This window comes from Sprattus sprattus (assembly GCF_963457725.1).
Source record: "Sprattus sprattus genome assembly, contig: scaffold_90, whole genome shotgun sequence".
In the NCBI taxonomy this organism is placed as follows: domain Eukaryota; kingdom Metazoa; phylum Chordata; class Actinopteri; order Clupeiformes; family Clupeidae; genus Sprattus; species Sprattus sprattus.
In genome coordinates this window covers 70001-84026 of record NW_027667047.1, presented here as the reverse complement: position 1 = coordinate 84026, position 14026 = coordinate 70001, and the positions used below count along the sequence as shown (strand labels likewise).

At 43.1% G+C, this 14026-nt stretch overlaps 1 protein-coding gene across 1 annotated transcript in view; it reads left to right on the top strand.

Moving 5' to 3' along the window:
* LOC308382494 (uncharacterized protein) overlaps positions 1–14026 on the top strand; it is a gene marked incomplete at both ends in the record, with an annotated part of 19222 nt that continues 5196 nt past the window's right edge. Inside the window, 7 exons of the mRNA XM_080860902.1 lie at positions 1–588; positions 1468–1563; positions 1817–2050; positions 2210–2369; positions 2702–2761; positions 8032–8537; positions 13263–13862. Coding sequence (XP_080717028.1) covers positions 1–588; positions 1468–1563; positions 1817–2050; positions 2210–2369; positions 2702–2761; positions 8032–8537; positions 13263–13862 — 2244 coding nt within the window. The remainder of the gene's footprint in view (positions 589–1467; positions 1564–1816; positions 2051–2209; positions 2370–2701; positions 2762–8031; positions 8538–13262; positions 13863–14026) is intronic.

Here is a 14026-nt window from a genome sequence, read left to right as displayed (position 1 = left end):
ATGGCAGAGGCGGCTCAAAGTAACTACGAACTTTGTACATGTCCAATTTGTTTGGATCTTCTTAGGGATCCAGTGACTACTAATTGTGGACACAGTTACTGTATGGGCTGCATTACGAGCTGCTGGGATCGGGAAGATCAGAAGGGAGTCTACAGCTGCCCCCAGTGCAGACAGACGTTCACCCCAAGACCCGTTTTGAACAAAAATAATATTGTTGCTGAACTTGTGGAACAGATCAAGAAGACCAGAATCCAAGCTGCTGCTCCTGTTCCGTGTACTGCCGGACCTGGAGATGTGGAGTGCGACGTCTGCACTGGGAGAAAACTCAAAGCGGTGAAGTCCTGTCTGGATTGTCTGTTGTCTTACTGTGAAACTCACTACAAAGCTCACAATGACGTCAACCCTGGGCGAAAGCACAAGGTGGTTGATGCCACAGGCCAGCTACAGGAGAGGATCTGCACCCAACATGAGAAGCCTCTGGAGATATTTTGTCGTACGGATCTAAGTTGTGTTTGTTTGCTCTGTCTGGTGGATGAACACAAAGGCCATGACACTGTGTCAGCCTCTGCAGGGAGGAGAGAGAAACAGGTAAGGACAGGAGTTCTCTTGGTGATAGATTGGACTTGTGTTGTAGGATTTGGCCATTGTGTTTCCAACTGGAGGATAGGCTATAAACTCATCCTCTTTAGGTTATTATAGTGTGGGGCAGAGAAAAAACAACAATGACATAAAAACACGCCTGTCTAATGAAGTTGTAAAACCAGATGGTTAACTTCAGACTGCCAGCATACTCATACAGGAATTAAAACACATAGCCTTATTCATTTCTAATAGCTATAACATTTAAAAAACTGAAATCCGACAATGAATGTTCTGTTACATACAACCTGAATCTAAATCATGCAACATGTAAGGCCTAAATGACCATTTAATGTGTTTTGTTTGTGGGCATTTTGTAAACTTCTCTTATTTGACAGTAACTTATATTAAGATGGGCACATCATGGTTTCTGCCTGCAGTATTGCTGCCCAGTCCTCTCAGATGAGCCCAGTGATTAGGGAGCTGAAATGGCATTTTGTAGAGTCCTGGGTGGTTGGCACTATGACTGAATGACATGGTTACATTACATGGTTATCTACTGCCTAGAGGTCACAGGCCACTCAGTGAGGGTGTGTTGGACATCACTATCAACTCCACAAGAGAAACTATCAATACGATTAAACAGAGATTTGCTGCATGTATAGTTCACGGTTTTGCTCCACAAAGACAAAACTTCTTGTGTTATTCTCAAGCCTTGTAATGAAACAGCGTCTCACCAATAGGCTATTTAGCAACCCTACAGATCACCTCTCAGTCAGGGTCAGTAGCTTAAACAGCTTGTACTTGCAGGAATGCTATCAGACAATGATAATATTATGATACCTCCATAACTGTTTGTTGTGGATGTGATGTATTCCTTCAACATAGACACACTTCGGGCAGACCCAGAGTAAAATCCAGCAGAGAATCCAGGAGAGAGAGAAGGAGCTGCAGGAGCTGAGGAAAGCTGTGGAGACTCTCAAGGTGAGTACTGACCAGAGGAGAGGAGGACAACAGCTGGCTGCTGGAGGAGCCATTTCAGGCTCAATCAGGCCTCTCTCCTCCAGACAGCCAGACAGGAGTCTGTAATGCTGAGCCACTTCCCATGGAAGAAGCTAAGGCCCCCTTTACACAGAGTCTAGATTCACTAAATCTGGTTCATTTTTCACACCTGTGGAGGAGCTGAGTGAGTGGGCTGCTTTAGATGGACCCCTCCTCTTTGTGTGTCTCCTAACAGAGCTCTGCAAAGGCAGCAGTGGAGGACAGTGAGAGGAGCTTTACTGAGATGATCCGCTCCATTGAGACAAGGCGCTCTGAGGTGAAAGAGCTGATCAGAGATCAGGAGAAGGCTGAGGTGAGTCGGGTTGAAGGACTCCTGAAGCGACTGGAGCAGGAGATTGCTGAGCTGAAGAGGAGAGATGCTGAGCTGGAGCAGCTTTCACACACAGAGGATCACATCCATTTCCTCAAGGTAACTGTTGACATCAACTGTATCAACTGAATTTAAACTTACTTATACGTGGATGCTTTATTTTGAGAATGTAGCTATTCTGTCTCTCTCTTTCTCTCCATCTCTATCATATCTTCCTCCTCTCTCTCTTTCTTTCTATCTTTGTGTTTCTTTATTTAGACTTTCCAGTCGGTCAGTGAGACACCTGAGTCTAAAGACTTCTCCTGCATCTCTGTGAACCAAGGCCTCTCTTTTGGGGCTGTGAAGAAATCTGTCTCCTCTCTAAAGACGCAGCTGGAGAATTTCTGCAAGGAGGAAGTCATGAAGATATCTGCATCAGGTAAATCACATTATTTGCATATGTTTACATAGTTACTTACTAAACTCTCCCTCTGGATTGTACTGATAAGCTAAATGTCATGGTGAACGTCAGGAACCTGTATATCTCAATGTCACTTATTTGTAACATACCCTTTGTATGTCAGTGAAGCTGAGATACTCTACAGGTGTCTCCATGTTTACTTGTCTTAAGTTTGAAGACGCTGGAGACTCATAATGTTCCTCAACAAGAGAACACAAATATGCTGCCTTCATAAAAACCTAAGGTTGATGTAATGTTGACATTTACACCAGTCAGTGCTGTTTCCAATATGATTCTTTCTCTCTCAATAGTGACTAAAGTCCAGGCTGTTTTGCCTCCTGAACCTACAACCAGAGAGGATTTCCTACAATGTGAGTTTGACAGAAACACATTTTATACAGTTTACTTTATTCCAAATCACAAGTCAAGTTTCAGTAGCAATCACATGGACCTACATGTTTAAGCAGTTCAACATTTTATTATGGCTGTTTCGGTTCTTTGGAGAGGAAACCATGTCTTTTCCAGACCATCATGCATTATTCCTATAACCGCTGAGCAGTTCCACGTGTTTGGTCTTTGTTTCGTGTCCCCCCCCCCCCCCCCCTCCCAATGCAAAGTGTATGTACCTCCACTCTGTGTACGTGTCCTAAAATGGCATTCCAAGTGGAAGTGTGTATGTATGTGTGTTTGTGTGTGTGTGTCATGGCGTGTGTGTGTGTGTGTCATGGCGTGTGTGTGTGTGTGTCTGTCTTGGTGTGTGTGTGTGTGTGTGTGTGTGTGTGTATGCGTGTGTGTGTGTGTGTGTGTGTGTGTCTGGGTATGTGTGTCTGTCTTGGTGTGTGGTTGTGTGTGTGTGTGTTTCTTGGTGTGTATGCGTGTGCGGGTGCGTGTGCGTGTGTGCGCGTGTGAGTGTATGCGTGTGTGTGTGTCTGGTTGTGTGTGTGTGTGTATGTGTGTGTGTGTGTTTGTATGTGTGTGTGACGCGGTATGTGTGTGTGTGTGTGTGTGTGTATATGTGTGTGTGTCTGGGTGTGTATCTGTGTCTGTGTGTCTGTGTGTGTGTGTGTGTCTGGGTGTGTATGCGTGTGCGTGTGTGTCTGTATGTGTGTATGAGAGTGTCTGGGTGTGTATTTGTGTGTGTGTGTGTGTGTGTCTGTGTCTGTGTGTGTGTGTGTGTGTGTCTGGGTGTATATGTGTGTGTGTGTATGTGTGTGTGTGTGTGTGTCTGGGTGTGTATGCGTGTGCGTGTGTGTCTGTATGTGTGTGTGTCTGGGTGTGTGTATGAGAGTGTCTGGGTGTGTAGTTGTGTGCATATGTGTGTGTGTGTGTGTGTGTCTGTGTGTGTGTGTGTGTGTGTCTGGGTGTTTGTGTGTGTGTGTGTGTGTGTGTGTGTGTGTGTGTGTGTGTCTGGGTGTGTAGTTGTGTGTCTGGGTGTATAGTAGTGTGCATATGCGTGTGTGTCTATATGTGTGTGTCTGGGTGTGTACCGTGGTAAATAGTCAGGAAATTACGTTATGATGATAATTTTAGAGATTTACATTGGTAATGCCGACTACAAGATAAATTGTTATGGATTAATCAAGTTTCAAAAAACCACTTTTAAGAAATGGCTTCACAAAAGAGTCTGTGGCAAATCTCTGTTTTAAGGACATCTACACTCAGTGTTATGAAATTTGTAGGAATTTCTATTTTGACTTCCTGACGTACCCTACACTGTGGTAGGTAAGATATAGGCTATGATATTACTGCATTGGTAAGTGTTGGTGAATTGCCCAGACCTGATTCAAACCCTGCCCTTCAGTGTGTGCTCACGCTTGTTCCCTGTGTGGAAACATGACTCTGTGACTCCTCTGTGTCCAGCTCCCTCGTACTATCCAGGACAGCCTGTGTACGCCCCCTCACATCCCATAATAGTGCCTACACCACAGCAACCTCCACCTGCCAAGATGGAGAAGAAAAGAGTGAGTATCTGAGTCACTCTACCAGAAAGAGCTCGTTACCGCTCTCATACGGGGTTTGTTGGGGAAGAGGTCTTTATATTAGTGTTGGATACGAGCCGCTCGGAATGAGGAGCTTCAGTGAAATGCTCTTGAATGTCAAAGTCAGGGGTCAGACAGATTGCATAATGAATACAGTGGGAGGGTCTCTTGTAGTTCCTGGTGCTTTAGTGATGGGCTCTGTCTCTCTCGACATCATTGTCCTCCAAGTTCCGTATCCGAGACCCCAACCAGGGCGGCAAGGACGTCACGGAGGAAGTCATGTACGGGGTCGGTGGGAGCCGTAACCCGACCCCACGTATGCGAGGACCCTCCTCCACCCCCACAGGTAAGGGTACTGTGGCAGAATCAAGTCATCTCTTCGGCACCATCTCTGTTCACCCATCACAACCTCCCTTGTCCATCTCCTATGAGGCTGAAAATCTCCCACTACATTACTTTAAGCTGGTTGTGCACACTAGGAGTGGGCGATATACCGGTTTGATAGTAATAACCGCGATTTTGCCACGCCATGATATGGATTTTGCAATATCATGGATATCGCGATTTATTCATAATTTATTTATTCATCGAATTTGGCATTAATATTTTTTTATTCCAAATTTCAACTGAGTGATAGTACTAAGTAGCTTCATCTTTTTTTATTTTAATCTAACCTTTATGGGTTCTTACGAATAAAAGAATCTATGTTAATATGTGGGCCTATTTTTTTGAGCGCACGTCGCATGCACTTGTTGCGCGCATGTAGTGGTAGGCAGCTGCAGTTAGGAGGCAGGTTTACTTTAGAGGAAAACATTAACAATCCAGGATGAGCGAAACCCAAAAATGTATGTTGCTCAAGAGCGGGAGGATGAATTAGTTATGAAGAAAGGGGCACCTCTGTTGTTTGGAACTGGTTTTGCTTTAAAATCCCCGACCAAAATAGAATAATAGACAGTTGAGTCGCCGTGTTGTTTTAGCCAAAGGTGTTAGCACCAGCAACCTGTTAAATCACCATTCAATTGGCAAATTGCAAATTGTCTACTGGTTGTTTATCATATTTCATATCATCATTCTCCCTTGTCCATCTCCTATGAGGCTGAAAATCTCCCACTACATTACTTTAAGCTGGTAGTGTGTGTGTGTGATAGAGCATGGATAGGGCCGAATTTTTCTGTCCGAGCTAGGGATGCAAATTATCGATTAATTCATTAATCATTAGTTGATAATCTTATCGATCGACTTTCGATTAATTGATAAGCGGCGTTTTTCACCTGAGTTTCAGTGCTTCAATAGGGCCTTTAAAAATAGGCCCTATTATTATTATATTACATTACATTATGATAATTCTATTATATTCTATTATACATTCCTCAAGTAATTATGCATTAGGAAAAGAAAGCAGAAAAGTTTTTTTTATGGTATAACAAAATCCATTCATTAATTTAAAAAAAAAGAAATAAATTATGGACTGGCTCAGTTCTTGCATTTGAAACAGACATAAAACAAAAAAGAATAGAAGAAATTAAATAGAGCCAAACAGAATATTATTGAGCCTATAGATTATGAAGAAACTGCATCTAGGCTATTACAAGCTAAATAGCCAACACAACTCTCTGAAGTTTAACTCGCGCTCACGGTAGTGAGGGATAGAGTAGTTACATTCTTAATGACAAGCCATCAGGCAAAGGTAAGCTAGCCCGCTAACGAGCTAGGTATCTAATCATTAAGCCTGAGTGAGCTAGTCCGCTATCAAGCTAAATAGCCAACTCAACTCTTACTTACTTACTTACTAACTCTCATGAGCCAAACTCGCGGGCACACGTTAGCGCGGGAGTAGACATTCACATTCATAGCAAGGTGAGCTAGCCCGCTAACGAGCTAGGTAGCTAACTCTATGAAGTCTCAGTGAGCTATCCCGCTAACGAGCGATTAGCTAACCTGAGTTTTAAGACTATAAGCCATAACTCGCGGCAGTAAGCGAGAGAAGGTATAATACAGTGTAGCTGTGATTTTAGGTTGACCAGGTGAACTGGTGGTGCCATGCAGGACAGCAGCATGCACGGTGTTCAAATGATAACTGAGTGAGCTAGTGGAACTATTGTATTTCAATACCGCATTACACAGAGAACATTTGTTTTCAACCGGTCTCTCGCGCTAGCGCCCTCTAGCGATTAATCGTGATTAATACATTTTGATCGAGCAACCTCTTAATCGACAATTAATCTAAAGTCGATTAATCATTTGCATCCCTAGTCCGAGCCCGGCCCGCGTCCGACAGAGTAGTAACCGAGCGTGAACCGAGTCCGCCAGCCATTCAAATATTTTTTTGGCATTTTATTCACATGGCAAGAACGTGTTGTAAAATGGTGCGTCTCCTTTAAGAGGAGCACGTACAGGGTGGGTGTCGTAGAGCTAGAGAGGGAGAACGGTGATGCTTATGAATAGTTTGGCTCAGTGAAGCTAAGATACTCTACAGGTGTCTCCATGTTTACTTGTCTTAAGGTTGAAGACGCTGGAGACTCATAATGTCCCTCAACAAGAGAACACAAATGTACTGCCTTCATAAAAACAGAAGGTTGATGTAATGTTGACATTTACACCAGTCAGTGTTGTTTCTAATATGATTCTTTCTCTCTCAATAGTGACTAAAGTCCAGGCTGTTTTGCCTATTGAACCTACAACCAGAGAGGATTTCCTACAATGTGAGTTTGACAGAAACACATTTTATACAGTTTACTTTATTCCAAATCACAAGTCAAGCTTCAGTTACAATCACATGGACCTACATGTTTAAGCAGTTCAACATTTCATCATGGCTGTTATAGTTCATGGGGAGAGGATACAGTGTCTTTTCCAGACCATCATGCATCATTCCTATAACCGCTGATAAGGAGCAGTTCCACGTGTTTGGCCTTTGAGTCGTGTGTCCCCCCACCCCATGCAAAGTCTATGTACCTCCACCCTGTGTGCGTGTCCTAAAATGGCATTCTGAGTGGAAGTGTGTATATGTGTGTGTGTGTGTGTGTCACGGCATGTATGCGTGTGTGTGTCTCTGTGTGTCTGGGTGTGTATGTGTGTGTGTGTGTGTGTGTGTCTGGGTGTGTATGTGTGTTAGCGTGTGTCTGTGAGTGTATGCGTGTGTGTGTCTGTGTCTGTGTGTGTGTGTGTGTGTGTGTGTCGGGGTGTGTTTGTGTGAGTGTGGGTGTGAATGCGTATGTGTGTGTATCTGTGTTTGTGTATGTTTATGTTTGTGTGTCTGGGTGTGTATGCGTGTGCGTGTGTCTAGGTGTGTATGTGTGAATGACTGGGTGTGTATGTGTGTGCATACATGTGTGCGTGTGTGTCTGTATGTTTGTGTGTTTATATATGTGTGTGTGTCTGGGTGTGTGTTAGTGTTAGTCTGGGTGAGTGTGCATCTGGGTGTGTATGAGTGTTTGTCTGTGTTTGTGTCTGGGTGTGTGTTTGTGTGCGTGTGTGTGTGTGTGTGTGTGTGTGTGTGTGTGTGTGCGCGTGTGTCTGGGTGTTTGTATGCATGTGTGTGTTAATCCATTGTTAAACTTAGCATTTTGATTGTTTAACAGAATGGATGATGTTTGACACTGTCCAATAACTGACATAGGTACGCTAAATACCTAAGTGTGTCCTGTCTTCTCCTCCATCAGACTCCTGTCACTTCACACTGGATCCAAACACAGCATACAGGAAGCTCCATCTGTCTGAGGGGAACAGGAGGGGGGAGTGGAGACTTGAGGTCAAGTCATATTCTGATCATCCAGAGAGATTTGATAGGTGTCAGGTGCTGTGTAGAGAGGGTGTGTCTGGACGCTGCTACTGGGAGTTTGAGTGGAGTGGGGAGAGGGTTTATATATCAGTCTCATATAAAAGCATCAGCAGGAGAGGAGGGAATGAGTGTGTGTTTGGATGTAATGATCAGTCCTGGAGTCTGTTCCTCCTCGGCAGCAGCAGATACTCCTTTTTCTATCACAATAATAAAGAGACTGAACTCCCTCTAGTGGCCAGCTCCAGAATAGGAGTGTATGTGGATCACAGGGCAGGAACTCTGGCCTTCTACAGCATCTCTGACACAATGACCCTCCTGCACAGAGTCCAGACCACATTCACTCACACACTCTACCCTGGGTTTGGGCTTGATCATGCTGGATCATCAGTGAAGCTGCTGTGACTGACATGTCTAGATGCTGTAAGCACATACATCTCACACATCACATAATTTAACACATCACTCACACATAAGGATACAGCAGCTGGGCTTAGCAATCTTTGATCTTGGGGACAACAACCGACTGAAGCCATTCCCCCATCTCAGGACCCCAGCTATTACAATATCTCTACCTCTAGACCTCTGCTGTAACACATGCAGTATCACCACAGCAGACATAAGACATTGTGTGTGAAAGGTTTAGATGAGCTCTGTGTTGCATAACCTCACTCTCCCAAGTGTTTAGTCCCTCTGTTATTGCAAACATGTTCTGATATCTGGTTTTAAATGACAATCACAATATTATGTACCATGACTGTAAATCTTAATGAAACTATTCATCCAACAATTCACCCCCAATGAAATGTGTCTCAGGGACGTGCAGTCAGGGGAGGCAGTGCAGACAATTTTTTTTTGAAATAAATAAATATTCATATTTCTCTACTTATCTGTGGTATGGGTGTCATTTCTGCATGATTCCAATCATTTCGAGCATTTTTATGAAAAAATTGCTGAATTTAGCATGTTCTGTTCAAACAGACGAGAGAAAGCAAGTAGGGGAGGCAGTGCCTCACCTAAGATTGCGCAATCGCTCGTAGAACCTATTTAGTCTTCTTGAGCGGAGCTCCAAACGCATTGAAGAAGCGCGGAGGTGAGACACAGTACCTCTGCCTCACTGAAGGGGGCGAGCAAGAGCACACCTGTCGGGTTTATGCTGGTTCTGCCGTTGCTCTCCTTCTACACTTCTACTCCAGAAAAGACTGACTGTGTGGCTGTGCTACAAGAAACAGCCTTTACTGCTTTCCCTGTCTTATCTTCTCAACGTGTAACAATGTCTGGACTGAATCAGGATTTCGTGGCTTGAAAAATCTTGCCAAGAAGCCGAGGCAAACATGAAAGGTCAGGACATTCAAAAACCAAACAGCTTTGATTGCCTTTTGGAATCTCAAGAATAGATTTGGCTTTGGACGAACAGAGGAGATTAAAGGTTAGCGTCCACAATGCTAAAGGTAAAGGAAAACCGAGAGATTTAAAAGACCTCATTAATGCAACCTGCTTCCTAGCCAAGCAGGAACTGGCATTTTCATGGTAACGATGAGAGTTCAAGTTATTCTAATCGTGGTAACTATGTTGAACTATAACATGCTTTTGCTGAGAAAGGCCCAATCTCAATACTTCCCCTTACCCCTTATCTTCCCCCTTACCCTTGAAATTGCGCGTTCATGTGAGAGCTAGTGGTGTCTCAATACCCAATTTGATCAAGATTAAGGGGTAAGATTGAGTGCTATGTACCCCTTATTTTTAAGATGATTTGAGAACTCACTTGCTCCTCCAAGGGCTATCCCAGAGCACATTGCGAAACCAGTTCGGGAATTTTCAAAAAAACATGGCTGCTTGAAGCGAGGAATATTTTACATGAATAAAGCTATCTACACAACTTTTTATATGTTTATAATGACTCGGTTTGATCTGAAATGTGCTACACGAACGATGCATAGCATCGTAGGTCTTAACTGAAGCTTTCAAACGGTAGTTTTAGGATACAATTAGCGCTTATACCACCACTCCATTGGCTTATATGGTAGCTTGCCAGCTAGATGCTACATACACTACTTGTAAGTATTTTTGGCTTATAATTAATTTAAAAATTACGACAGTCTTGTTTCGTGCTCTACACAGCTGTATACATATATATTTGCAACCATGTTCTTCATTAGACTTTTTTAAAATCGCTAGTTTCATAGCTCATACAGTCACGCATGACGTAACCGAAACCGAGTGGCGTCTCATTTCATAGGGGAAAGATCTCAGCCCTTGGCCCTTTCACTTGCAAGTGCTAGGGTTAAGACAAAGACAAAGACAAAGCAAAAGGGGCAAGGGGAAGAATCGAGATTCGGCCAAAGATGATAGATTAGATAGACATTTGGAGACTGTGTATTCCATTGTGTATTCTGGATTGTCAAACAGAATACAGAACGATTGAATTGAATCAGTCGGTGAGGTGTTTAGAAATGATGTAAAGAATTAGATGAATGCAGCCTCATGTGTTGCAGTAGAAGTAGACAAGTAAACGGATGGTTTAAAAGTTGTTCTGATGTGTTCTGAGAGATATCAGTGTCCTGATGGTGTGGAGGTGAATGCAGGAGCTGATTGGATGAGGCTCAAGTCCTTGCAAGGAATCTGATTGGATATCCAAAGGAAGGATGACACCCACATGCAGAGTAAAGAATACACATTCCAGGGAGAGGGAGATGTGTGTGTGTCTGTGTGTGTGTGTATTTATGTGTTTGAATACACAATCCTTAAATACCTGTCCTTAGGGGTGTGTGTGTGTATGTGTAAATCCTTATATACCTGTCCTGCTCAGAGGTAGATGTGTGTGTGTGTGTCTCTAGACAGCTCTAGACAGCTTCTGTGTGTGTGTGCGTGTGTGTGCGTGAGTGTGAACAGTCTTTCAATACATTTGGTTTTGGATGTATAGTTCTGCAGCTCAGTTGATTTCCCATCGTGTGTGTGTGTGTGTGTGTGTGCGTGTGCGTGTTTGTGTGTGTGTGTGTGTGTGTGTGTGTCTGAACAGTCTTTCAATACATTTGGTTTTGGATGTATAGTTCTGCAGCTCAGTTGATTTCCCATCGTGTGTGTGTGTGTGTGTGTGTGGTGTGTGTGTGTGTGTGTGTGTGTGTGTGTGTGTGTGTGTGTGTGTGTGTGTGTGTGTGGGTGTGTGTGTGTGTGTGTGTGTGTGTGTGTGTGAACAGTCTTTCAATAAATTTGGTTCTGGATGTATAGTTCTGCAGCTCAGTTGATTTCCTATCATTTCTCTTAGGATTGTTTGATGCCTATGTGAAGCCATTTAACATCACACACGTCGTTGTGATCACTTTGAACCCAAGACTGCTATTTATTGGTGAGCTGATTTTGAGAAATTAAACTTAAATTGCAGCTAAAGTTGTTTTACCTGGTTATCCAGTTGCTACGCTAGCTAATTCGCTAGCTAAAGAAACTTAATAACCTAAACGATTTAATTGGAAGAGTTCAATTTGCATGAAATGATTGCTGCTTATCTAGCTGATGTTAAAGTCTCTTCAATTTAACTCTTAACATTATAATGGGAAAGGGTAGAAACCCTCAGGGTGCTTGTGCAACTTCGTATGAAAGAGTTCATATTTACGAGTTCATATTCATGAGTGCAAATCCACACATATGAACACGAGTTCATCACAAACTAGCAGATGCCAGCTGTATACCTGTGTATAGAATGCTGATATGAAAAACAACCAGTAGTCAATGTGCAAGCTGCCAATTGAATAGCGATTTTAGACACTCTGTTGGGTTTATGTATTTGCAAATCTGACTCTGAAAAAGGCAGTGCCTCACCAGCCACGAACCTCACCGCACGTCACTGACACACACACACACACACACACACACACACACACACACACACACACTAACCCTAACCCAGCCACGAACCTCACCGCACGTCACTGTTTCTGTGGGTAATCGTCGGAGCGGTATTCTACAAGAGGACATGCTTTCTGTGGGAAGCTACCATCTCTAACCACTCCCCAGGAAAGCTTGCTGCTACAGTATTAATGTTGATAATAGATTGCAGCAACAGATTTTAATCATTATTTGAATTATTTGAATCATTATTTTGACCTATTTGAACTTATTTATTTGAACATTATTTTAACCTATGTGTTTGCATGTCTGAAGCAACACCTATTTTAATTAGGCCTAGCTGAGTGGTCTTTTTTTCATGATTCATCACTTGTTTTGAGTGCATGCTATCTTTTGGGTCTATTCTGGTTTTATTTACTTGCTTGTTTGCTGTGCACAAATAGGCCTAGGATATGCCTACTGCAAATAAATTCCTTTGTATCTAAACTCTTTTGGATAATAAATCCCTTTTGACTAAAAATGCTCTGTGTGGTTTTATGCTGTTTTCTGATGCACAATATCATTCTGATTCTGCAATATCTAGAGTTAGATGTTCTTGTATTCATTTCTAGGCTCCCACTTGTAGCAGGTGCTGATGTTGCTCTTTGTGACGCATAACAATCGCTTATTAATTAGAACTGAATATAGATGATCTCCAATAAGCGGGGTGTCTGTTGGGCCCAACCCTGTTACAATACGAATAGGTGGGCCTTGGAGTAGAAAAGGTTGAGGAACCCCTGCTCTAGTGGTTGTTGCTGAATCGCCACTATAGATAGATAGATAGATACTTGATAGATACTATTGATCCAGAGGGAAATTAAGGTCATCCAGTAGATTAACTTACATACATACATGAATAACAATACATTCAAAAATCACAATAAATACAAAAACAATACACATAGTGAGAACATGTACACAGGGGGTGGGGTGTTTACATATAACATACAATATGCTATATGGCTATATGGCCCTCTTAGTACTCTAATCCCAGCCCTTGATAGCTATGCTGTAGTTACAGTTACAAATACATGATACTCCGGGTTTCCATAAGTTCTGCCGTGTGCCCTTGCAGCTGTCTTCTTAATCAGTTTTACAACTACACTAGTTCTAATATACGACATCAGTGACGATTTGGACGAACACGCCCACCCAACCAGGAAGTTGTTTCAAAGTTCCGCACCGATTTCAGGCGAAACGAAACTTCGTGAACACCTGTGAAGCGTTACACAGCACAAACGAAAAATGGCAGAAGCGGCTCCAAGTAACCTCGAACTTTTTACATGTTCGATTTGTTTGGATCTTCTTAGGGATCCAGTGACTACTAATTGTGGACACAGTTACTGTATGGGCTGCATTACGAGCTGCTGGGATCGGGAAGATCAGAAGGGAGTCTACAGCTGCCCCCAGTGCAGACAGACGTTCAGCCCAAGACCCGTTTTGAACAAAAATAATATTTTTGCTGAACTTGTGGAACAGATCAAGAAGACCAGAATCCAAACTGCTGCTCCTGTTGCATGTACTGCTGGACCTGGAGATGTGGAGTGTGACGTCTGCACTGGGAGAAAACTCAAAGCGGTGAAGTCCTGTCTGGATTGTCTGTTGTCTTACTGTGAAACTCACTACAAAGCTCACAATGACGTCAACCCTGGGCGAAAGCACAAGGTGGTTGATGCCACAGGCCAGCTACAGGAGAGGATCTGCACCCAACATGAGAAGCCTCTGGAGATATTTTGTCGTACGGATCTAAGTTGTGTTTGTTTGCTCTGTTTAGTGGATGAACACAAAGGCCATGACACTGTGTCAGCCTCTGCAGGGAGGAGAGAGAAACAGGTAAGGACAGCAGTTCTCTTGGTGATAGATTGGACTTGTGTTGTAGGATTTGGCCATTGTGTTTCCAACTGGAGGATAGGCTATAGACTCATCCTCTTTAGGTTATTATAGTGTGGGGCAGAGAAAAAACAACAATGACATAAAAACACGCCTGTCTAATGAAG